The following is a 26,468-nucleotide window of genomic DNA, read 5'->3' as shown; positions in this document are numbered from 1 at the left end:
TTATTCAATTCGCTTTGAATTTTTATAGATTAGAACATAGTACCAGCCAGGAGCATCTCTCTGCGTTGCAACATCAACCGCAGCAACATGTTATGCAGCCTCAAAAACCTCAGCAACCGCCTGCGATAAATAACGAGAATCAGGAGAAAATGTTAAGCGTTAGTGGGAAAAAGAAATGCTCGCATTGTGGAGATGAATTAGGTGCGTAAAGAAAAATGCGTTATAGAATATAATATTTGATAGAAAAATGAAAAGATTTTGAAGCGTTTACCTAAAAATTTGTCAATCTTCTCTCCACATTCTTAACTTAATTTAAAGTGATTTTTATATTATACTAATTTAAATCGTTTGGAAAATGAAATGAGATGACTAATTTTGAATCACCAGGTCGAGGCGCTGCGATGATTATCGAAAGCTTGCGGCTGTTCTATCACATGGAATGTTTCAAATGCTGCGTGTGTCATGTTCGGCTCGGTGACGGATTAATGGGAACAGACGTGCGCGTTAGGAATCAAAAGCTTCACTGCCATAACTGCTACTCCAGTGACGACGGTATCCACATTTAGCTTACCCTATTTATACCTATGATTAAAATTAGGTAAACGTCAATGATCCCCAGCCAACGTTTTTTTTTTTTTTTATTATTATTATTATTATTAGTGAACGAATAAACGTAAAAGCTATTTTTCAGAACAAACTTGGTAAAAAGATTATAGATTATAAAGTATGCATTTAAGTAAAGAATTTTTATACAACAAATTTATTTTCTACATTTTATTAACTTGCAATATTTTGTTCTTTCTTTCGTTTTCAATCTTACTATCTTATAATAAAAACTATATTATATTTGTTATTATATTTATCATAAAAATTATCTTATATATATTATTATAAAATGTTTCAGGTGTCAAGTTCAGTTGCGTGTGAAACCAAAACCAAACAGTAGTTAATGGGACCACATTGACTAACTTGAATATAGCATCGTTCAGCTATATTTTATAAGTTATAGTTGATCATTTAGCTACCGGTGATACGCGACCGCGGCACCAACTCTTTTCTGTACATAAAAGTCTGATAAACGGTACGAGCGAGAAGCAAAATGGACGTGGAGTCCTCGTCTTACGTAAGGTATTCCTACGTGCGCTTTAATTAAAAAAAAAAAAAAATGAAATCAAGATTCTTTTTCACGTAACACGCCGATTTCTTTTCAATCGACTAACTATTAGGACGTACAGACAACAACATGTAAATAAACGTGTATTTATGTAATTAGCATAATATTAGGGAAATAAAATTCAGTGAATTGAGAAATCGCAAAAATGGCAGCTGTCGACACACTGAAAAAAAATGTGTCGATTTTGTGTGGATTTAGCGAAATATCGGCGAACTATTCATATGTATATTTTTGTAATATAGTTACTCCGTGTGGTATTTATGAGAGAAAATCCCTTTGATGTGTGACGGCTATAATACGAAACTCACCCCCTCCCTTCCTTTTTCTAATTCTTTGAGATACTTGTCTCTTATTTTGTTCACTGTTTTTTTCTCTCTCTAATTTTTCTTCTAAATGCTTACAAATCAGTAGATAATTTCAATCAAATGGAATGACACAAGCCTCTGTATTTCACAAGCGATCATTTAGATTCTAGTTGATTATTATGGTAGTACAGCGCCATTAACTGTAAAGTTGTATAACGAGATGCAATTAGGCTCGAATTTTGTGTTCTTTCTTTCCCTTCACTGTGACGAAATAACAAAGAAAAAATATGAAAAATGCTCGATGCGTCGCGCGATTCGACGACGATTACTTTTTGTTACCCCTTTGATCGATAATAGTCGTCGTGTGCAACCGTCATATCGCATCGCATACGCATACTTGCTATTGTGAAATATTGTATGATATGTGTCTCGTGTTATTGCGAACATGTAATTTTATATTATTGAGAATAAATGTTTATTATAGCGATAAAGTTGGTTATCTTACCTCGATTTCCTGTCGCTTCAATACATCCTACTTAAAAATCACTGAATTAATTATACGCTAGTTTAACCGTCTGATTATAGCGAATAAAAAGGTACGCAAACATGGTGGATCTTTTCCTGTGATGGAAATTTTCGATGATCCATCATCAGTCTATATTTAGAGCCTTTGATGCTCGTAAAAGAACTAGCAGAGACTATAGCTAATCAGATAAAAAGAGAGTCTGCTGACGTCGAAAAATAAGAGGCTAAGGGTCGTCGAACGTTTTAAACTTCTGGAAGATACATTCCTGATGAACTTTTTACTTCCTCGTGTGAACTTCATTAAAAACTTTCATAGCTGGTTTTATCTTAAGCAATTACTATACTAAAGTTAATAAATGTTAAAGAATTTGTTTATTCAACGTTAATAAATTCCTTTCATCTAAAATAAAGTTCTTGGTAAAAACATTAGTTAAAATATTCACATAAAGAAAAAGTTAATCATGTATGAATCATAAGTTTCCTAAACTATTTGTAATTAAAGAGATGAAGTAAAAATAGAAGTTTGAAAACAGTAATATTCTTTTATCTACTGACCTATTCCTTGAATTTCTTGAACTTAGCAGTTTCGACTATAATAAAAACTGAGATATATTTTATAGATAATCTATGAATTTACTTTCCATCTTTTTCATATTCATTTTTTTAAATCCAGGAGAAAAACGCGAAGGGCAAATTTATTATAATAAATAGATTTCGACACTGGTCTTTTGTCTACCTATAATGTACATATCAAGCTCTGAGACTTCAAAAATGTATTTATTGATAGAAATCAACTTCTGAAATTTTAACAAATTCCTCTGTCTAAGACACAATTTAGCAAAACAAGGATATTCTCAACTTTGAATTATATCTAACATTATATGCATGTTTTTACAGGAAAAGTTTAAGAATTCGCACAACACTTTCCATTCGACAAACTTTCACTCAACTCTCTCACATGTGTTGAAACACACAAGAAACTTCGTCAACATCACGACTATGAGAATTAGAGGCATAGATTGACGAGTACTGTCTCACAAACAGAATAGAGTATAATGCACGTGCACACGGTAGCTGGATATCCATTTCGCCGCACCCTGCTTCCTTGGAAAAGATTAATTCTAGGTTGAATTACGTAACAGCGTGAAAAGCCGGCGTCGAAGAGAGACGAATCGGTGGCTGGAACTGCGTTGCAGCTCGTCACGGGGAATTGAATTACTCAGCCACCTCTCGACATGCTTGATCGGTTTCAGTAACTCGAGTAACATCCCTCAATAGTCGAACGTGTGCACGTTCATCACACGGGGATAAATCGCGATGACACGAGTCTCACGTTTCAGCAATTTTGATAAATCGTACGTCCTGTTCCAAGTCGTGTTATAGAATTATAGAAGACAGATAATTGAGCACATCGGTTTGAATGTCTGTAGTTCTGATAATTGCGTTTGCCGATAGGTTTGACCAGAGAACGAAATTTGGGGTGGAAAACGAATTTAACCCATTACAGGCCGAGCAATATATGTATATAGCTTACCATAATGTTATAAACACTTCAAATTCATTAAATTGCATAATTTATATTCTACGGAATATAGGTGGAGAGATAAATAGAGATGAAAAAAATACTAAGCGTGTGCTTGGAATTCCTTTTCATAGCTATAATGTTAGGAAGCAGAAATCGATAATGTAAATTGATCGAAAATAAAATTGCAAATGGAGTATGCTAAAATTATTTTAATTGAAATTTTGCATAACATTTTTATTTTTATTCATTTTATGTTGGCTCGATTTTAAGGCACCTGATTCATATTTTGAAATGATCTAAAAATTCTATTTCACGTCATCCCATTGAAACAGATTCAACGTGATCTTGAGATTTAAAAAAATGTTCTGCAAGGATATATAAGAAGATTAGTGTAGAAAATTATTAGAAAACTATTAGAAGAATCTATTAATAAAAATTAAAATAGTCAAAAGTTAATTTCGAAATTCTGATAGTCTTTTGATACCGTTACAAGATATTCAGATGTGAGACACGTTTTTATCTTCAGTTCGTTAAACACATACAATAGATATTCCGAACTGGAGCGTAACACTTCTAACTGCTTAGATCTTTGTCGACCATAAAATTTACCCGTTGAATAGATAATCAATTCGATACAATACTCGCACGCAACCGTAAATCATTCAAGTTCTTTCCGGTAACTTACAAAACCTTAGGATCTTCCACGATATAAGGATTGTCCTTAATTTTCTCAAAACTATGATTTCTATCGTTTCTTCCTTACCATAGACGAACAGCACGCGAAGTCTAGATTAAGGAATAAGAAGTCTCCGCTCTAGAAACACCGAGCAATTTCATAGTAATTTTCGACTTTGTCAATGCTAGAAAAATACCAAACGACCATCACTCGTCGAAAAACAGACTGCTTTTAGTAGTCTGATCTAACTTGACGAATCATCTTTTCAATATAGTTAATTTGAATATTTTCCATTAACAGACTCATATCTATTTCGGTATGCTACACATTAGATAGCAATCGGGAACAAAATTACTTTTTCGATAGAATCAGTGGAATAGTTCAACCTTCAGGCAACAAATATTTCGCGAGTTAGTTTGAATTATAAGTGGTAGATTCATTAAATGTCAAAGTGTGTGCTGTCCATCATCACGAGAAACATAACTGTGTCAACTTAAGCGACGTACTTCCTCTATTTCTGTTTTATTTTTCATTATTCGTCACTCCACGAATACGGTATGAACGAACAAATATTTATGTTAAAAGAGCAATTCCAGGAATGTATGTGGAGAGTAGGTGCATGTAGAGTTTTGACATATATCGACATTATATTTTGATGAAGAGTATAATATGATTGTAAAAAACCAGAGTTGGTAGATTATCATGTCTTCCACCTGTGATCTTTATACAAATAATATTAGGATTAGTATTACAAAATTCTTAGAATTCCTGCAAAGATTTCCAGAAAGCACGTTTAAGAAAATCAGAAAAAAATTGTGAATGCACTTGGCAGAAAATCCTTTAAAAAATATAGTGTGAATTCTTAGAAAAAGGAACATAACTTCTTAAACTGGTTTTCAATCATTAGCAGCTAATATACACCGCTCTAATTGAATCGCGTTTCCACAAGAAAAAGCGTGGAGGATGATGCAAAATTGATAAATCAGAATGCACCGGAAGAGAACAACGCAAAAGTATCGAGTGAATAAAATAACGATACCTTCATTCCAGACAGGCCCTATGCAACTATGTAGCTTTGAACTTTGGTCATCGATAATCTAGTTGAAACTTTTGCAGGAAAAGTAGCGGTCGTTCGCCGTGTTACATGCATATATGTTTCACTCCAACCACAACCATTGTTACATGTCAGGAAACTACGGCATGTCCCATAGCGGTTGACGAGGCTCCAGAGACCAGACTTGGTTGCATTTTAAAGGTAACGTTATCTGGTTATGACACATAATGCGCACATTATACAACAATCATTAATTTTATATTCCACATATTCATTGACATATATTCAGCAAACTATTTCTCCTTTTCTATTTATTTTCCATTATTTTCTAGGAATATAGAAAAGTACGTTTACATGTGTAGGTTACATATAAAAAATCGTTATATCATTATCATGGTGGCGTGGGGGTTGATAGATATTATGTAATGATAATATAAATTTATACTTACGTATCAGTCATAGATTGTGATTCATAAAAGCATAGAAATAATTTATATCATTTTATTTTAATTTCAAGTTTGAAAGATTCTCCATAAAGACTATGAAATTTAAATAATTTAATTGAAATCCGGAGATTCATAAATATGTTAATTTGATTGGTTTTTCCTATGATAACAGCAAAAATTCCTAGATATTTTATTTCGTGGTTTCGACAGCACGATATGGAGCGAGCCATACGATACTCATTCGGAAATTCATTTTAAGCGAAGATTGCAATCCTGAAGCTCAGCTAAACTCCATTGCGCAACAAATTCTCGATCACTACATTCCAGTAGATTATGTGACACAAAATTGTGTTCATACTTTTACATAGGAAATGAGAAAGTGCATTCATGAATTATATAAGAAAATCTAGGGTTTCATTCTAGAAGATATCGATGACTTTGAAACTTCGTAAAAAAGCGATTTGAAGAAAAATTTTTCCCATTGTTATATGTGCTCCCTGAAATAGTGTAACCTCGTCTTGAGAAATTTTTTCATAGAAGAGCAAATAAAGCATGTACCTAGATGTTCTGTTTCTCATCATGAAGAGTTTGATGATAATACAAGTAAAATGTTAATTTGGTTATTCTATATTCTATATTCGTAAAATTCTCATTTGTCAATTCATTGATATTATTAGTCAGCAAATTATTGCGCAAGAATAATTTTAACAATATATATAATTTTCTTTCTGTTTCCTAATCAAGATATCAAAACAAATTGCTTAAACGAAATATTTCGCGTGACATGAAACATATTAGTAGATAAAATGAAACGAAAGTAAACGGATAAGAAAATGTAGACATTCAATGAGACATTGTTATCTAGACGAGTGGCGTCGTCGGTGGTGTCTCGTTTACAGAGTTTCACGAGGTGCTGACAAAAGATCTTTCGTTTCGTTGAGCTCGCATTTTGGCCGCGTGTCCCGTTTTTAATTTAGTCTACTTCGAATTGCTGACCACCGCTGACTACCCCGTCTACCAATAGGCCGGCGTCATATCCAGTATTATCCGACGTAGGTTCGCGGAGCAGAGACGGCTCAGTCGTATGATAAACGCGGAGGCACCTGGGTAGGAGGCGAGCTCTGGTGCGTCTGCACATCCATCGACGCCGGTGAATCGTGCACTACGCGAACAATGTGCCCGTGGACCTCGTGAAACGGAACCGCGACCACAGTTGTTCAATTGACGCTCTACTGTTGCGAAACCCGTAGGTCTGTGTCGATCGGCTACTACCGCGTTTTTGTTTCGAATCCTGATCGCTGTGAGATCCACCGGGTGAAACTTGCTTCCGAGATCCGCAATAGCGTTATCCGGACGTTTAGACAGGTGAGACGTTTGTATTGTGCGTGGGATTTCGTTATATGTAATTGTTTTACCAAATCATTGGTTTATCACCTGCACGATAATTTCAATCGTTCAGAAGCTACGTTAATCAACTTTATAGACTGGAAAGCAAAAGAAGGTGATGACGTTACAAATGTAACTACTTTGAAAATTTACCTTCGAATTTGTTATTATGTGTGTATGTGCCATTTTCTTCTAATAAATGAACTCATGGAAGTAAGTAATTTGTTTCTCGAGAATTGAACACTGATCATATAAGTATATGTACATATAATTAAATTGAGAAATTGACATTGACAATATGACAGAAGAGTTGTTTGAATTTCTTATCTGCTTTTGTATAACTCGTGACTCTGCACTTCATGTCAAGAAATAGAATTTGCTTCGTATTATCGTGAGATTAGTCATCCTTGTCAAGAATTCAAAATTGTTTAAATCTTTGACTCTTTTTAAACTTTGAAATATAATTCCTTTGAAATGTTCATGTAAATTCTCTGAATTATCATATACACGGTTGAGTGTTTCGAACGATCATCGCGTGCGTAGCTCCTTGTACCAAGATTATCTAAGTATAATATAACTCATAACTGTTTGTCTTGGATGTTATGAATATCAGTCGTCAATGTATTATAGTATCTATCTTCTACCAAGAAACGTAGAATTGAGATCTAACATTTTCGAATTGTTTGAATTGTAACAAAAGATTTGCGTAAAAAATTTGTTCATCAGATTCAGGTTCACCTCGAGGAAAAGTGAGTGTTGCAAAACTGGAAAGTGAATTTTTTATGTAGAAAAACGCGTACAATTTCGAAATTGAATTTAACGAGTGAAACGTTCCCAGCATTTTATAATCGTTAGTTTCGTAAATTCCAAGTAAAGAAATCTTGACATTAACCAACGTTTTTAATTTATTTTTATACTATGACTAATTTATGTTACATTGGTGATAGCATATCGAATGGTACACAATCCGAACTATTATTTCTTTATCCTCGTAATTGGACATTACCAGACCGGAAACACCGTTAGTTTTCTATTCATTAAACTACAAACAGAAGTGCTTTTCACGATACTCCCGCAAAAATAAAAAATTCAATAAACTATAATCAATTTCGACAATTTTCCTATTTATATTTTCCATCAATCGATGGTCTGTTTCGCTGGTTCAACGAAGCATAAAATGAATTGGGAACCATATTTATACCTTTATATTTGTCGAACACTAACAGTACGTTTATAACCATCTGGAATCACGTAAGATCTCAATGGGTTTTTGTGGGTGTAAATTTCTCCGTATTATTCACGCTTGTTTTTCATTCGAACTGTTGTTTTAACTTTTAACAGACCGAGACTACCGCTAATTCTGAACCGTACTATTCTCCGTTATATTTTACGTTTAATCCCATGCTCATCTTTATTTTATCCTCTCTCAATCTTTATATTGTTTAAACGTAACACACAATTTATCTAGAAATTACAAAACTTATATTAAATTAAGATAAATTAAATACTTCAGATCTTTAATGATCTACACTTTACTTTTTTCTCCTACGTTCCAAATCAAACTAACAATTTTCACAAACTCATTTTTCACATCCTATATCCTGTAACATCATAAATTCCAAATAAACTAAAGAAACATACACAGTTTTGAGCAAAAAAATATATTTTTCTCACGAAACGTGAAATGCAGCCCTCGAATTATCCACAAAAAAGTCGTTACTATCCACAAATAAAGTTTGTTTCCCTCATGTCATGTCAGTCGTAAATTACAGTACAGAGGGGACAGAATTACCATAGGAGGATCAATCATCGTTAGATTCTCAAATGTTTACAGGATGAAATTCCATTGTACTTTAATATAATTCTACGTAGACGTATCGTGTATTATGGTGTAAATATTTTAATTGTTTTCCTCATTCGAGGTAAAATAATCGATCTCGTCTACCTACACTAATAAAATTTGTTTTTTTTTTAATTATCAAGGTAATCAAGGGAATAAAATTATTACAAGAGGATGAGTCTTCGTTGGATTCACGAAAACTTAGAAGCACCAACATGCGATGAGGAATGCAGCGACATCGATGACAGTTGCAGCGACGACAGCTACGATTCCGATCTATCAATCTGCGAGGAGAAAGGGCCTGGAAACGAAAAGGAGATCAATGGGGATCGCAGGAGGAAAAGGGAGACCAGGAGACATCCGACCACTACAGTGAAGTTCGACGAGAACGGGTATTTGCCGATAATTACGAGCTGTCGATAGCCGAGAATAAGATCGAATCTTCGTTACGTTGTACAGACATTAATCGAGTTACAATTCGATGGTAAACTTTAATTATTAGCTGACTTTGTTCAATGAAACTTCCTAATTAAAATATCGTCTACTATTAAAGCTAATCTCTTATAAATTATTACGTTTTGTATAAACATGGAAATTAGAAATTCTCTGAAAGTATATAATTTGATAATTGATCACAAATTACAGTGATCTTATTCATGAAACAAAATTAGAATAAGAACAAGATTTAAAAAGAAATTGGTGTTTATAATTGTTGCATTATATTATTTCTATATTACATTTTATTTCTATTTTATGAACAAGATTTTAAAATATTAGTACTTGTAGTTGCTACATTGTATTACGAAATTTTCTAAAATTCTTTAATATCGCTACTCTAAATTTTCTCTTCTTCGCGATTTAACGAAACTAATTGACCAGAATCGTACATTTCTGCTCGATTATCCGCATTAACGTAATAATTTGTGCAGCGATGCATGAATTTTTGACATTGATGAAAGAGTTGATGCATATTTTACAGCGGATTCTTCTGTGAGCGGGTTGCAAACTAGCAACAATAAGTCTACAGACGTAATTTCCTTTTAACGTCCACCTACAATAAACGTTCATTAATCACTTGAATCGATTAATTCTCCACCTAGCGTACTGCGAAGTTAACAGTTTAAAATTTCCTATTATTCATATTATGGCTTTCCCCTTCGATCGTTTTGGAACGTTTTCGGATCTCGAAGGTGAAATTAATCAGTTTATTGCGTGGAGAAGAGGGTCAGTGAACATTGTCACAAAGCTGTCTAGTTCTTGTAGCAAATGGAAGGATGATTATTACGGTAAACAAAAGTCAAGGGGACGTGGACATTGTTGCACAAGGAACCGTAATGAGTTCATCGATCACCTAACGAGATTTATTTTCCGCTCCGTACCGTGATAAAGTCGCTTTAAATTTATCAATCTTTCTGACGCTCTACTTTATAGATCATTAAGCGGGGATTGATTCAATAGTTAATTAAACGACGAGGTATTTTTATTAAAAACAGTCTGTTGTTTAAAATACTATTACACGTGTTAGAATGTACGTATATGGTAAAGATATTCTTCTCATTGAACGAATGGCGCGAAATTCAACCATATAGCGCATATTATGATTTTCATTTGATAAATATAGGTTTGTATTTAGGTTTGTGTTTATAAAGAAATTTAAGTTGAATTCTAACTTTAGTTTTAAATCTTCAAGTTCAACATTTTCGTGACACCACGTCAGTGTCACACGCTGGGTGACCCTTTACATAAAGTTTATGAACTTGAAACTTTCTACCAAAAATCGCCGGCTACAGGTTGAAGTTACTAGTAAATTTATATGAACGGCAAAATGTTAAGATTAACGAATGCAAATTTTATTTTGTATCTGTTGAATTTGATGAGGTTTTACGAAAAAAATTGGAACGCAGGAGGTCAATCGAGATCATTATATGCGGTGATCTTAAATTGAATGATTCGGTAACCTAAAATAATTGCGTAATAATCTTGTAAAATGATACGCGAAATCACTGTTTAAAGATAAGAACAGGGTAGACCTTGAAATTAGAATATGGATGAAGAACTGTAGCAGACACCGTACAACATGATACGCGATATGTATTCATTGATCACTTGAATCGATTTACTTTCTGCTCTATATTGTTGCAGGGTCACTAGGTATAGGGAGTAAGTATGGTTCACGTTATATTATTACCGGTATTCGAGCACCGTGGCAACCGACGAACCGACGTGTCTGCAATTCCGCGTGAATTGCATTAAAGCACACGCACGACGTGAAACGCAAAATTAGGATCGACGTTTATGACCGTGTGCGCTCGAGTTTCAACAAATAGATCATAGTACACATTCTACGTGTAATTAACGGGGGCGTGTTCGTGCAATGTCAAGACGTAATAATTTTTAAATTGATGAATTTTAAACGAAGAAAATATTTCATTTCATCGTGGGAGCAGTACGCTTACAATTGTTGACCTATATTTCATTATTAAACAGTATTTTACATCTTTTTTTTTTATTTTTTGCATTGACTAGGATCATGCACAAATCATTCGCTGAATTTTATATTTTGCAATAAACATATTGTAACTTTTGTATACATACACATTTTGAAATTCGTTTTACAGTTTCCTAATGCACTCATGATAATCGTGTTTCATCACTAATGAAATTTCAAAATGTTTTTTGTAACACGCATAATATATTCGTAAAATGTTTCTACAAATGTTCGAATACTTTTGTTAATCGCTGTATGTATAATCTACCCTAATTGCGTGATCCACTTTGTATTTTTCACGTTTCATTATTGGTACCATTAGCTTGATTATCATCAGTTGATGCACTGCTTGTCGAATAAAGTCTATTGGTATTGCGTTCCTTCCCCTCGAGCATCTGTTTAAAATTAACGGGGTTGGAAAACGTCTACGGTGTAACGAAGCACGCTTCATTCACGAAGCTTATTGACCTGAAAAGTCGATCGGCCCATTTTTCCAAACGTAGTGATATGTTATAAATATAGCGCGTTCCGAGGTGTTATTTCGCAATAAATCTGTTTCGTATGACAGCTTATCCTACTCTCGTCGCTATTATTTCAATAGTCAAGAAGTGTCATCTTTTTCTCTTCGATATTATTTTCATTCGAAAAATAAGAAATTCATTTATATATCGAAACTTATTTATAATAAAGGTATTGATAAATATTAACCGGGTCAATGAAATAGCACGTGAAAGTTGTGTAAACGTAACATTATTGGAAAATATAAATAAATTAATTTACGTATCGTTTTGTCAAAATACAAAAATTAAAATACGTATTAGAATTTTACAGAAACTATAAAAGTTAAAAATCCGAATAAAATCATAATAAAATAAAGCTTATAGTACCTACTATGAATATGTTAATTTCTGGAAACTTCGCAAGAGAGAAGGAGGGACAGTGATTAAAAAATATTACGGTGACTAAAAACTTCAAAGAAATTTCTATCTGGTGTCTCGAGGATCTTTTTGTCTAAGATTGACATTTAAAATTAAGTGTATATTTGTAGACTTGGTATTTACGTTTATAGACGGCCGGTGTGTGTTTGGAGATTCTAAATATTGTATTCTCCTTTACAGAACTCCGCATTACATCACGGAATCGGTTAAACGACCGCCTTACGTAATATGGGATCCCAGGAAACCGGCACAAAATCCTGTGTACAATTGTTTGGTAATCAAATTGTTCTGTCGAACCGGATACCATCTTGCTGTTTCGAACTCTGGTCGAGTTCGAGGTTTGAGTGCCACGAACGAGCCACATGGTAACTACAACGAAAAATGAAAATAAAAATTCTGTACTATAAAAACCATATTGATTCACTTTATTGTTATAATCATTAAAAACTGCAGTGTGGATGAAGAAAGCAGTTTTTTTAAATTTCTTCGTTCTATTAATTTCTAGCTTTGCTTCACATTATACCGGTATCATTTGGAGTGATTCGAATACAAAGTCTTGAAACTAGTCTGTATTTGGCTTTCAATAAGAAGGGACGTTTATATGGTGAGGTAAGGTCGCGGATTTTTATTACTAGGTGTAGTGAGTAAAATAATTAAATTTCTAGAAATTGGTTACAAAGTTATTATGTTTCATTATTTTTATGTATCTTATAGTGTAGAATTTGTACTTTTAAATTAATGTAAATTTGTTTTGATTATATCAAGTGATAAATATAATTTGAAATCTACGTAAATAATGATGGGGGGCTAGTCGTTTCAAATAATTGTTATTAATTTATTTCAGCTAAGCGCAAACAAAGATAACACAGAATGGGAGCAATGGAACGTCGGTTCCTACGATGCTTTTCGATCACGAAAATACGCGAATCAGGGATGGTGGATAGGAATAAAGAAAAATGGACGAGCAAAGCCAGGACCAAAAACAAGTTGGGGCCAAAAATCGATACAATTCCTAGCAATACGACAAGATTAATTTCTACGAATATTTTATATTTCTGTAACTAAATTAATTCGTAACAATTATGTGAATCCTAAACAAAGAAAAAGACACCAAATGTTAAATTAAATCAATTATGATGCATCATGGCGAACTTTAAAAAATCTTTTTAACGAATTTATGTAATTTTTTACTAACAACGAAAATCATACGTTCGACAAGAAATCAATTATACACTTTTTATGGGAAATAAATAATCTCGTTGCCTTCCAATAGAATATAATGTTTATTATAACACTATGTTACTCAACAATGAAATAATTTGAGATTGTGCATTCTGCTTGTGCCCTCCAACTGAAACTTCATTGTAAGTTGCAGTTTTAAATTGCAGTACATTTCTTTTTCTTTATAATTTTTTCCTTATCTTTTTTCTTTCTCAGTTGCAGTAGTAATCGTTGATCGAACATGCTGCAGGCAAAGTGTCGATCGTTTTCAATCAGTCAGTTAAATTAGTGATTAAAATGTACACTGTGCTCGCAGCATTTACACGAACGTTAATTTATATTAATATATTATATAATCATATGTAATATATATATATACTATTATACTATACATTAGTACATAATATATATAATTATGGTATATAATATATACTACATATATGTATACATAATATATATATATATATATTTATTTATATCTATATGTAATTGTATATATATAATTATTTCTTATCTCTTTTGTACATCTACATACATTGCATACACGTATGTCGAAACCCTTAAGCGAAAGCTCGAATTAAAAAATGTTGGTGTTTGATTAAATACGGTAACTACAAACATTTATAACCCTTGCATTCTTATTTATAAGTATCAAATACGTGAAAAAGCGATAACTAACTTTAACAATTGCGATTTAATACTGAAAACGAATCTTACACCAGAAAACATCAAGAAACTGATATTTAATTATAAGTCTAGAATATTGTTTGATTTCAATCATTCAAATTGCACATTTTAATCTTTCATATAAACTTTCATACTTACAATAAGAGATTAGGTCATGACAACTGAGATTCTTCAAATACACACGACATTGCACGAAATACAAAATGGAATTCTTTGGTAGTAAGTAACAAATGCGTAAACGTTTTTTAAGCAAAAAGCGTATGCGGTGACTAAAAAAACAAAAAATTGAACAATGAATTCCTCGACCTACAGATTTGGATCGTGAATTCGGAATTCAAATTCGATTCGAATATGCGCTTCAAGAAAAAACGGGCGAATTTTTGCTCGCAAATGAGTTTTTCTATAAACAGTATGTACACGAATTAATGAAACGTATAAATATGAAATAAGCAGAATATACTAAACAGACTATAAATAAAGTGTTTTGAGAATTCTTATATCTACAATAATTTTATCTTCTTCTCGTGAAATAAGGCAGTTATAAGTATAAACACGTGTACATACTCTTTATGGAGGATTAAAGATCACATTATTTTAAGATCCCTGTTTCTTCGATATTTGTTATCTAAGGTGACAACGTGAATTCACTTCTTTTTGGTGTTGGGGCTCGTAGATTGAAAAACACTCGATGCTGACATTAAATTCTCAATATACTGGCTCAGCACTTGATTTTCACTTCTCAACTTCAGGTTTTCCTCCTTTACGCTATCTACTCTCTGGGATAAATCTGAGCGGTAAAAAGATATTTTAGAAAATCATTTTAAGTAAATTAAATGTATATGTAAGAATTGCAGACCACATTCGAAATTTATTTACCATCTAATGTGTTCTGAAGTTCAAGCACTTGAGCAATCAATCTTGCCTTTTCTTCTTGCTCATCTGGGCTTATATCAGGATCTAAACCTACAGTCACATAATCTTGAATGCTTGATGATATTTTGTGAAATAGTAGAATGTAAACGATTTGAGACTTACTGTTAGGACTACAACTTCCATTTGTAAATGTAGATGGTATAGAATCCATGCTGTGTCCACTGCCAAGTGCATCAGATATGTGGCAGCTATTGTCCAAAATTTCTTCTTCGGGAATTATCACTGTATATAGAAACAATAATTCTAACTGTTATCTTGTATAATGCAAATTTAACAGAAATTAAATTTCCTTAATCGCTTGGATGATAACAATTTCACAATTTTTATATATATATAATAAATAATAGAATTTTTCATATATGAACAGTACACGGATTGTGTGACCCAAAAATTCCAGAAATACCTCGCGTTTTATCAAGAATCAACACGTATGTAAATACTCGAAAATTAATTAGTTGCATTAGCCAATAAACTATACATTTAACAATTTACCACGATTTCATAAATTTTCTTGTCATTAGAACGTCGATCTAAAAGCTGAAGCAACGAGATTCCGTCTAAGGTAAGTGTTTAAATATTTCATGGAACGCTAAGAAAAACTTAAAAACAGGTTATAATGAAGATGCGATGATTGGAATTAAGAGAATTGGGTCAAAGACATGGGCACGAGTTCCCTACCTTGTGGATCATCGTCTGCCAGCGGTATGCTGTTCATGTCATCCAGAAGCTTGTCTGTCATCGACGTGGACATCTTGACGCGTAGGATGCTCTACGAGAGAAATAACACACTTCCAAGCAAACCTGCGCGCAAGTACAACGTTTGACCCTTGAAGTTTATCGATTTCCACGGGAAACCCACACGAGACCGTTGCCACGTTTGTTGAAAAAGATACAAGATATGATCGATCGTTATACCCTAAGTGACAAATCGTATAATCGAAAAGTTTACTAACTAAATTCTTGAAAATATCAATTCAATTTCTAGATGATTCAACGACTTAATGTCGTTTGACACTGCTCTTGCTCGCCATTTGCTTTCTTGATGACACCTACAGGCACCGAGTCCTACTATTCTATGTGATAATACATGGATAATACTATGGGAATTACCATCTGGATAAGAAAAATGGACTTTCATGTGATTTCACTATTTTAGAAGGTACTATATGAATATTTGCTTGGAAGAAATATTTTAAATGTTATTTTTTGATTATATATTGTGATTTCATTGGGTTATTGATTATAAATGAAATTTTATTGTAGAATGATCGTAAATGTTTGAGGGTTTCGATGTAAAATAGGAATCTATAAAGATTTTAGTGAGAAGATTTTATTAATATGATATTTTTATATTTAGGGCCTAGGTATGTGTGGAAAAGATTGACTGAGAAAAGTAGAGTAATAATATAGCGCCCCTATAGTTCTATGCAAACAACAAATGGACTACACTCCGAACTTTTCGACGGTAGATATGCTGATTAATTGAGACAGAGGAACATAGATTACAAATATGCATGAATAGACAGATGAATTGAAAATTAAAAATGCGGTTTGAAAATTTGACAAAAATGTTCTGACTTCTAATTTTAAGATCAGATGATTACAGCAAGAGAAGTATAAGCTCAGATTTCGAGGTTCAGCAATTGTGGCATCTTAGATTTCCTAATTGCATAATTATGAAACATAAACACATATTTTGAGCTTGATCTACGATAATATGAGGCAGTGAAAATGTAGTAGAATGTTCAGGTTTCAAGATTATTCTGTTATTACAGTTGACATTATTAATATACGTTGAGGTAATACAAGTTTCTTGAGAGTTTATAATGATCTTCCATTTTATAGATTTCAACTGTTCTATTCCACAATTGCAATTGTACTTTTTAAAATATCAAAACTACTTGTTTTAATGAAATATGATCACCATATTTTAAGAGATATAAGGAACAGATACAGTAACGGTTCTCACTGCATACGATTCGATTTTTCTTTAAATCAGTTATCCTCTATACATTATACATTCTCTGTTGCATAAATTTCATATTAAATAAAATAGCACATTATTTACACGAACAATTATCTCTTTAATATTGTATATATGTAGTTTCATTTTCAAAAGAACTGTAAATTTTCTTTTTATAAAGAATCGAATGAGAATCACTTAAAGTCGGTAATAACAAGAAGCTGATCCAGTATCTCGTTTCCAAGAATTTTTGTGGGTCAACCGAATCATTCATTTTCACGTATATGATGCAAATTTTTTATAGTAGTCTAGTATTACGCGTAGTGTGTATCTTCAAAGAATTTAAAGCCGAGGGATTCGGAGCTATCTTCGAAATGCAAAATGAACTGCATGATGTCCTCGAAAATATTGAGAATATTACAGTTACTTAATATATTACATAAACATTGTATTTATATTTTTGAGAACTATTAAATTCTTAAAAAGCTCGAAATATTAGGTTATTTTTTTATTGTTTTATATAATTATTGTTGTTTTTTAATTTTAGAATGTTTGTTTTAGAACATGCTGAATTTGTGACTTTTTAAAATAATTTTTTATAATTATACGATAATTTTTGACGAATGATATCCGAAAATATTAGTTTTGAAGTATTGATTAACAATAAATAATTATATGTATTTTCTTCGTCCGTGATAATATAGCAGCCTTCTTAATCCAATGATGGTACAAGCCTACAGAATCTACTCTCGGTATAAGAGTTTCTGAGAATACCTAAATTACTAAGAGTTGTTAACCTAAGAATAATTTATGAAATTTATAAATTTTATATAAATGTAAAGATACATCTTTATTCAACTGAATGAAAATAACTAACTCAGTAAACATCTTAACATGAAACTTTTACCAAAGCATAATCAAACACGTGACAGTTTTTATTGTGAACAGAGTTACTTAATATGTACTATTATTAATATTAATAATAATAAACTATTAACTATTATTAATAATAAGGCGCAGCACTCGGTCCTGAAAGACTGTTTTAAACTTTTTATTAAATCTCTATCGTATTTCAAATACAAATTAAATATCGAATCATATAAAATTATTTTTATTATAGTAAAATGTGTCTCTTAATAACATACGCATGTTGTATTTTACTGCTATTAATAGACATTTACATTCAATATAGTTTATTTCGTTAGCACTTCGTGATCATTTTCAAACTTTCGCACGACAGATGCAAATAACAATTATAAACTATAAATTCTGATTAAAAAACAAATTCAAAAAATTAAAAAATTATTCGTATCTGCGTTGAAAGTATCTTTTCTAATATAACCGGGAAGCCTTCGCATTCTTTCCTTCAATCCGGCACGTCTTTGAAGTTCACCGTCTAAATCCTACGAGGTCGAGCTGCCTTAAAAAGAGAAGTTTCCTCCCTTTGACGTTGGATTTCACGCAAGGCTAAGTTATGCGAAGATGCTCCTTGTTTAAGCGCAAATTGGGTTTGCTCGACGCGAAGTAAGAACCCTCGCGGAGCACACAGGTCCTCGTCCTTGAAATTAATTCGCAAAAGAGACAAAGGACTATTCGGTGGTCGTAGAGCGCCGTTCAAGCTTCACGGTTGACGAACTGTCGACACGCGCCAGGCAAATATTAGTCGACTGGAAGTGGCAGTAATTGGATAAATAGTTGTCAGACCGTGTCTTCCTCCCCCTAAAATAAATTTCTTGCAAAAGACGTCTAAATGAAGCCATGATTCATTCGAAACTTTACCTTTCTGTGCACCTCAATCTTCTACAAATAATAATACAGAATATATATTCACACCTTAAATGTATTGAATAATGAATTGAATATTGAAATGTGAATGAATCCTTTGCTGCGAAAGTACAAAGACAATTAAATGGGAATACTGATATTTCAGAAATTGCAAAAAACATTCATTAAATATAAGAATATACTACATCATTAATTAATTTTATTTGAAAATAGGGACAATATTCATAAAACAAAAAAAATGTCATCTTGTCATTCCACCGTATACAATTTAAAGGAACTTACAGGACTTTGTTGAAGTATAATAGGTTGTAATATGTTTCGAGTTATATCATTTTTACAGCAAGGGGGTGCGTTATATTCTTTTATTAAATCACCATATCGTATCGAAACATTGAAGTTAATTTTGAACTTTAAAATCGTAGGTTGAAAAAATAGTTTACATTAAAAGTAGTTTAAATAAAACTGTAGGCTCGGATTTATAAATCTGGTCAGAGATCATCATTTCTTCTGATTCAACAGAATTGTGCAATTTATTTCATTATATTCGACACACGTCGCGTTTGATCGATTTTAGTTAATCGCTCGGGGTTATATAGCAGAATTCCCAGCGTGCTGGACGCCGACGCACCTATTGATTTTACGGGAGAGGGAGGATGAGGGAGTGGAATAAGAGAGGACAAGGGGGTAAAGGTGGTCCGACAGTCTCTTCTGACCGATGCAGCTTCATTTCCCAGGAGCATTCACTTAGAAACATCTTTCCTACGTTTTACTTCGATCAATCGTCGAATAAATAACACGTTGCTTCGTAACTAATTATTCCAACATTGTGCATCTTCAACGACTAAAGAATTATTTCTTCTTTTCATATACACTTATTACATCCACATATTTTACTATAAATTATATAAATAAAAAAACGAAGTATAGTATTGCATCTTATCATGATCTCCGAATTTTTGTGATTCAATCGAAGTTTTGTTTCAGTAAGAAAAATGACCTTTCATATCTGAAAAAATTGTATCGTTAAATTGAAACGATAAGTAACGCATATTAATAACGATTGATTGCAAACGCCCAAAAAGTCTAACAAAATTAAGTAATAATTTTGTGATAATTGTTAGCACTGTTTACAATAAGATCTTATTATTATTTCAATACAATTAATCTTATTACTTCGGTATAAAAAGAGAGTCAATGTGAATAACTTTAGAGTATATTTGAAAATTAGAAAAAGAGTATCTAAGGAATTGAATATGTATTGCGAAATGATGTCAAGTACCTGGAAAAGTTTTACGTAAATTCTATAAATAATATGACATTTAACCTTGATATTTTTTAAACCTTTAAATGATTCGATCGAGATCTTTTTTTAACGATATTGTAAAAAGGGAAGAAGCAACTCCATATTCTGTAGTGAGTTTGAGCGAAGCTGAAAAAGGCGAGATTAAAGAAGGGAAAAACAAGGAGATCGAAGGGATGAATCGTCTGTTATTTGTGGATATCTCGAATGAAGTGGTCGTACCGGTCGAAGGCGAATACTTGGGTAATCCTCTGATATACGTGAGAAGAAAGTCAAATTTCTTAAACGTCAGCCAGCCTAGCAAATTCTAGAGTTCAAGCTGGACCGGATAAAAAATTCGCGGGGATTTTTCCACGTTCCTCTGTAAATCGCAATAGACTGACCCTATCGTGGAATATGAACTGAGCGAATGGAGTATCACTATCTACATTTTTTAAACTTCAGCATCTTTATATCATTCATATATATACTTACTAATTGTAAACTCAACCATCAACTCTAAATGAAATTTTAAATATAATATATAATGTGTAATACACAATTTAACTTATTTTTAGTACAAATCGTACGTCTGGAGAAACACATTCAATAGCATTGATTATAATAAAATATTTCAGTTAAACATCTACATTTAAATCTAAAAACTTATTCCTACAACATACCTTATCAATGTTAAAAAATTCTAGAAATATTTGCATCCAAATTATGGGATGAAGTTGCCAATTAAAGAAAATTTTACCAAAACGTACGAATGAATTATAATTAGGACTCTCGAATATATTTGGCACTATACGATGAATTATAATTATTTGTTTGGCGTTTGTCAAACAAAAGAGGTGGTGGAAAATAATCGCTGGTCGAATGCTTGTTTTCAATTAAATCGTTCGCGTGTTCACAGCGGGCAACGAATCCGACAAATACTACGGCGTAATTATGCGCGTGCTTCGTTTAAATTCGCGACGATAATCGATGGTCATTAAATGACAACGGACCAAAGAGAAACAGGTACGTCGCTGACTTTGCTTTTAATCCAACTTAACGGCTGAACAATTCGTTCTGATTTGTTCGTCAGACGCGTTCGAGTTGAACGCGTCAGCGTGAAGCAAATACGTCGAATCCTTTTTTCCTGGCAATCGAAGCGAATGCACCCTTCGAATTTCGTAAAAATCAAATGTATTTGTCGCCTCCACTACCTATCTTTACTATGGCTCGATTTTGTTAAGATTCAGTAGAAACATTTAACTTTTACGATTCGAAATGTATCCATATTTACGTAGATATTAATATGTATGATGTTAAATACGATTAAGATATAGATAATTCAATATGTAATTTATATGTATCTCGATAAGAGAAATCATATTGTAATATAAAACAAAAAATTATGAAATTTCAATTCAATTTTAATCTATCAGTCTATGTGTCTTGATAAGAGGTCATATTTTAATATAAAAGAAAAAATTGCGAAATTTCGATCTATTCAAAATCTTATTTAACCCTAATAATCTTATGAAACATCTATTACCACGGATTTATTTATCCCAAAGTAGCAAGGCAATTCCGAATGAATTCCTCACCAGAAAATACACTCGAATGTTTAAACTCATTGATTGATTTTTCTTACGAAACATTCATTAACTTTCGCTGCAGCCTTTTTTGCAGCGACGCATCGAGGAGCGAAGATTGACTTACGAGGTCGCTTTTCGCGACGAAGTTCACGGTGTAAAAGTTCCATGCGAAACGATTTGAGAACCATCGCTTTAAAGCCCCACTTATCGAGCGCCTAGTTGGTATGATAATGTAATAAAATAAATGGAGGTTGCTGTTTCCGAACGATATAGAGTCTCGTTTCCTCTCTGTTCCGCCGCTGTTCGATCTTCCTCGTTTCCAGCCACCCTCCTCGGTCTCTCCTCGTCGCACATCGCTACTTTCGACTCCTCCGTCTCGTTTCATTCGAGCGTGTTCGAGTCTCGGCGCTGGTTCCTCACTCCGACCCACTCAGTTTCATTTTAGCGGAGCGCCCTCCCAGCCTGGCCGGCTACGGAGGGGTTGCCACGGGGATCGAGAAGGTAGAAGGGAATGGAGCTCACCTCGAAAGCGAAATACAACAAGTCCCGCCGCCATTGCTGGGTCACCCTTCAACGGGAGTTTTGTCGTTGCGTGGGTGGGGGTTTGACAGCCCTGTGCGACGAGTCATCCCCTTTCGACCCCGACCGCCTGCATTCACGTGGGGTGGGGGTGAAAAAGAGAGTGACAGAAACAGGGGAATCCTCTGTTCCGTACCATTACAAGGGGAACTGAGAAAGAGATGGATATGCTAAAGAGTAAGAGAGAGAGAGAGAGAGAAAGAGAGAGAGAGAGGGGCGGGGGGAAGGAGACAAATGAGATCGAGAAAGAAAGAAGATGGAAGTTTGTGAGATGGAAAGAAAAGAATAAAAAAGCGGAAACATGGTTTGTTATGTGGTGAAGAAGGATGGAAATAGAAAGAGGATATTGTCGAATGACGGAGAGAAAAGATCGAGGGGATGAGGCGGAGTATATTTATAGGGAGGAAAGTGAGTCGAAGAAGGAAAAAGAATGCAGGATGAAGAGTGATACACATAGAGAGAGGGATCCGAAAGGTGGAAGAAGGGAGAGAGGTCGAAAACTCCGCCCCTGCATCCGCAAAAGCGAGTCAATACTATGACCGTCCATCCTTTCTCCTCCGAATACTCTCTCGGTAACCCGCGCGCCGCCTTTCCAACCCCTTTCTCTCTTTGTGCTCGAGCCATCGGGATATCGAAATTCGTTACGTGCCGTAGCGCGAGGACGCTCGACTTGAAAGTTCCCGGCGTCACGAAGCAAACGCGTGTTTTAGGAATTGACTCGGATATGGAGCGAGCGGAATTCAATTCTAAAACGGTTTCAGATACCTGTGAGTACCACTCTGCGTCGTTCTTTCCTGCACATTTCCATGTAATACATGCGTTTTCTATTGCTCTTGCAGTTTCGTTTCAATTTATTTGTTGTCCTTAATCAAATGCGTTGTCCTCGAAATATTTTTTTCTATTTACTTATATGATAAAGAAAAACTGAGATAAATACACTAAGAAAAAAATATGTAGTAATAGAAAATAAAATTTTTGTTTTTTACAGTTATTCTAACCTGTGGACCATTTAAGTAGAGATTAAACTTCGAGGTAAATTGTAGTGCAGAAACTGATTTATCATTTTGTCAAATGAAGCTTACTCTATTTAATGTAATATACAAGCGATTAATATAACGATTTTACGCCTTTTTTAAAAAAAGGATAGAAAACCTTCTTATAAATACCACGAATATATCGCCTTATTCAATTAAGAAAAATGGACTTGTTATGTTTTCCTCGTGTGCTCATCAAATAATAAACCTAATTTTCCATAACTTAAAAAGATTCCTGAAAGGATTAAGAATTTAATTACTCGATTAATCCTCTTATCAATAATTCCAATGCACCCTGTATAATTCCAAAAACACGTTCACGCACGGTGGAAACGTACAAAAGACGCGTATAACCGAATAAATATCGAGCAGTGATTTTCAGATGAGGGCCGATTCGAGAAAGCGGGTTCCGATCGAAAAAGTATTAAGGGGTAAGTCTCTCGCTCCCGTGCTGGGGCGTTTAACTCTCCGATTGCTTTGACAACTTAAGCAGGCCCTTAAACCTTGCTCGAGCCTCGATGTAATTTATAAGCGGCCGAGGGGGTAATTCCGTAGGGGATCGTCAAACTGCCATGTGGCAAAACCCCCGAGGGAAAGTCAGGGATTATACGGTGATAAATAAATATGTACGTTTATGCAACAACCACCGTGACTCGGGGTTAGCGTCAAATTTCGATTCGCCGGGATTCGCTAGTGTTACCCTCCGTTAAATAAACAGAAATTAAAGTAGTACGGGTGCTCGGATCTTTGACTTTTGTCCCGAAGCAAATCAGTTTATATAATAGATTGTATAGATTGTATATGTTTTCGACCTTATATATTATATTATATATAATATATGTATAATATATTAATGTAAATAATGTAAATAGAGTAAATGTAAATAAAAGTATAAATTTTTATTTATAGCGACCAAATGAAAATTGAAATTGTAAATTTCAACATGATGATCTGTAAATAAATCGCAATGGAGGAGGTTGATGGGAGGGCGTTTCGACGATTCTTACGCATGTGTACTTTTATTACAAGTGGTTAGGTAATCATTACAATATATGTCATGTGACTCAGTATCTAGACTTTTACAGCAAATAGTATCACAACACGAAATATACAAGAAAAGCACAGACGTGTATCTTTTTACAGCTGTCTGAAAGTTCGTATCAGTTATTCAAGTATATTCAAAACCTTATCTTACATATTTCAGTGAACATAAATAATACGTTAAAAAAACTCACGAATAAATTAAATAAAAATTTTTTATTCCAGTGAAAATTTTTGTCATTAGTGTGATTCATATAAAATTGACTACTTAAAACTGAAAGATGAAACGACTTGGTCAACACGTCGAACCTAATGTTCGATAAACATTTTTATAATAAATAAATATGTGTATATATCTATATCTTTATGTCAGAACTGAGTATCCCTCGTTTCATTTAGATACCGTTGAACCATTAAACTAAATACTGTACTTATCGATTCGTTACTTTTCTCGAAGGATCCATCGTTACTTGGCCCCAATCTAGTAGAAAGAAATCACTAGACAAGGCGAAGAATTTATTAAAGGGTCATACTTGGGGCTTCGTCCTTAGGCCAAAGCTTTCACACATCGTTCTCGATTATTTAGTCGGCTCAATTGTTTATTCATATCTGTTAGTCTTTTTTTCAAATTTGTCGTTGAATGAGTACTTTCAATGTCTACGCTGCACTTCAGTTCGTATACTTATATATTCGTGTTCTTTTATATACTGTATCCGAAGGTACAGGTACTAAGGAATCTCGATCAAATCAGCGATACGTTTACTTTGGTGACGATTCGATTACGATGTCGAATACTTCGCGTATTTTTATATTTTTTGACGTTCGAGGTTTTATTTTAATGGAAAAATGTGAACTATGTCACAGAATGGAACGAACACCTTACAGAAATAAAATTATTCTCAATACTATGAAGTCGGTAAAATTTCACTTATACTGATTTTAACGTGGCACTGTACAAGAATCGATTATTCGAAAATTCTCGTGAAATGTTTCTTTTTGATTGTTCCGAGTGAAATATCGGCGAAGAATAATCTTTAATTTTTATACATGTCGCACAAGACTTTCTCCATTGGAGTGTTGCCGATTGTTCTGTGAAAGTATATCAGTTCCACCCTCGATGCTGGCACTGTCCTCAGCAACGGCAGTAACAGTAATAGTCTGCCGAATCTTGCTGGACTTCCTGGTTGCTGCGCCCTAGCGTGTTGGCCTAACATCACTTGCGCTTGATCCTGCAAGTTTTCTATCTGACTGGAATCCTTTAAGCCACGGGTTTCTGCAAAAAAAATGAAAATTCCGTTTTGGATTTTGTGTTCTATTATTTTATAATAAAATATAAATCTTCGATAAAAAAAAAATAGAAGGATAACATATCAATCAGTAATGATTCAATGATAGTACAGGTAAATTAATTGACGAAGAATAATTGAATAATTAGAACTTGATATTTCATTGTCTGGTACGCGACTACAATTTTCCACGACGATTAATTTTACCACGAACCTGGTCGAAATAGTACTATAGCCTTCATACAGGCAAATTCAGCAGGATCAACCATGACAGCCTTATATCTCTGCAAGGTATCGTGCAAATGCCTCACATCTGCTGCAACTTGACTCGGCTTGCCCGTGGTAGTTTGCATATGGATTCCGGAATGAGGATGCGGATGCGGCGATAGAGTCAAGGCAGTCAGTTCCGCGGAATTGAAGAGAGGCGACGATTCGAGTGGAAGGCACCACTGTACTGCGTTCAGAAGGAAAAGCTCTGACCAGGCCTCTTCTAAAAGTATCACCTATCACGAGTACCGTGATTTCAATTATCAAATTTTATAGAATAAAATGGAATTATTTGTATTTCCTAAGCTTCAAACTTTTAAAATTCAATCTTGAACTCTGCACATAATCGTCATAAATAAAAATATAAAAATACATGGAAAATATAGAACAGGAAAAGATGATTTTGGTAACTTTTTGGCAAAATTTCTTTATAAATTAAGAAATTGA

At 33.6% G+C, this 26,468-nt stretch overlaps 4 protein-coding genes and 2 long non-coding RNA genes across 15 annotated transcripts in view; 4 read left to right on the top strand and 2 right to left on the bottom strand.

The window, feature by feature from the left end:
* LOC100644874 (uncharacterized protein CG43427) overlaps positions 1-1,970 on the top strand; it is a 156,761-nt gene extending 154,791 nt beyond the window's left edge. For all 5 annotated transcript variants that reach the window (XM_020864424.2, XM_012312631.3, XM_020864426.2 and 2 more), the window contains 3 exons: positions 29-201; positions 388-552; positions 905-1,970. In XM_020864424.2, coding sequence (XP_020720083.2) covers positions 29-201; positions 388-552; positions 905-927 — 361 coding nt within the window. In that variant the 3' untranslated portion in view covers positions 928-1,970. The remainder of the gene's footprint in view (positions 1-28; positions 202-387; positions 553-904) is intronic.
* A 4,721-nt stretch (positions 1,971-6,691) lies between these two features.
* On the top strand, positions 6,692-13,632 carry LOC100651312 (fibroblast growth factor 1). Its single transcript, XM_003393359.4, has 5 exons — positions 6,692-7,070; positions 9,075-9,323; positions 12,538-12,722; positions 12,863-12,966; positions 13,202-13,632. Exons 2-5 carry the CDS (start codon positions 9,106-9,108, stop codon positions 13,388-13,390), a joined length of 696 nt encoding a protein of 231 aa, XP_003393407.1. The 5' UTR covers positions 6,692-7,070; positions 9,075-9,105; the 3' UTR covers positions 13,391-13,632.
* On the bottom strand, positions 13,622-16,016 carry LOC100651188 (short coiled-coil protein B). Of its 3 annotated transcripts, none has more exons than XM_012312674.3 (4): positions 15,877-16,016; positions 15,301-15,420; positions 15,142-15,243; positions 13,622-15,052 (listed from the first exon to the last, which is right to left on the bottom strand). In XM_012312674.3, exons 1-4 carry the CDS (start codon positions 15,947-15,949, stop codon positions 14,910-14,912), a joined length of 438 nt encoding a protein of 145 aa, XP_012168064.1. In that variant the 5' UTR covers positions 15,950-16,016; the 3' UTR covers positions 13,622-14,909. The 3 variants fall into 3 exon arrangements, with proteins under 3 accessions (XP_012168064.1, XP_003393406.1, XP_012168062.1); XM_003393358.4 differs by having other exon boundaries at positions 15,142-15,228; XM_012312672.3 differs by having other exon boundaries at positions 15,142-15,420.
* Positions 15,493-17,576, top strand: LOC125385491. The gene is made up of 4 exons (XR_007224837.1): positions 15,493-15,626; positions 15,720-15,760; positions 15,841-16,357; positions 16,556-17,576. It is a non-coding gene; the product is annotated as an uncharacterized LOC125385491 (long non-coding RNA).
* Positions 17,577-21,831: 4,255 nt separating this feature from the next.
* On the top strand, positions 21,832-23,649 carry LOC125385696. Its single transcript, XR_007225257.1, has 2 exons — positions 21,832-23,160; positions 23,382-23,649. It is a non-coding gene; the product is annotated as an uncharacterized LOC125385696 (long non-coding RNA).
* Positions 23,650-24,427: 778 nt separating this feature from the next.
* The window catches only part of LOC100651432 (photoreceptor-specific nuclear receptor), a 31,319-nt gene continuing 29,278 nt past the window's right edge, over positions 24,428-26,468 (bottom strand). For all 4 annotated transcript variants that reach the window (XM_048408743.1, XM_048408696.1, XM_048408723.1 and 1 more), the window contains 2 exons: positions 25,969-26,257; positions 24,428-25,741 (listed from right to left, as the gene is read on the bottom strand). In XM_048408743.1, the coding sequence (XP_048264700.1) occupies positions 25,503-25,741; positions 25,969-26,257 (528 nt within the window). In that variant the 3' untranslated portion in view covers positions 24,428-25,502. The remainder of the gene's footprint in view (positions 25,742-25,968; positions 26,258-26,468) is intronic.

Source organism: Bombus terrestris, chromosome 1 (assembly GCF_910591885.1).
Source record: "Bombus terrestris chromosome 1, iyBomTerr1.2, whole genome shotgun sequence".
NCBI lineage: Eukaryota > Metazoa > Arthropoda > Insecta > Hymenoptera > Apidae > Bombus > Bombus terrestris.
The sequence above is the reverse complement of the archived record's forward strand: the minus strand, read 5'-3'. Positions and strand labels throughout refer to the sequence as shown.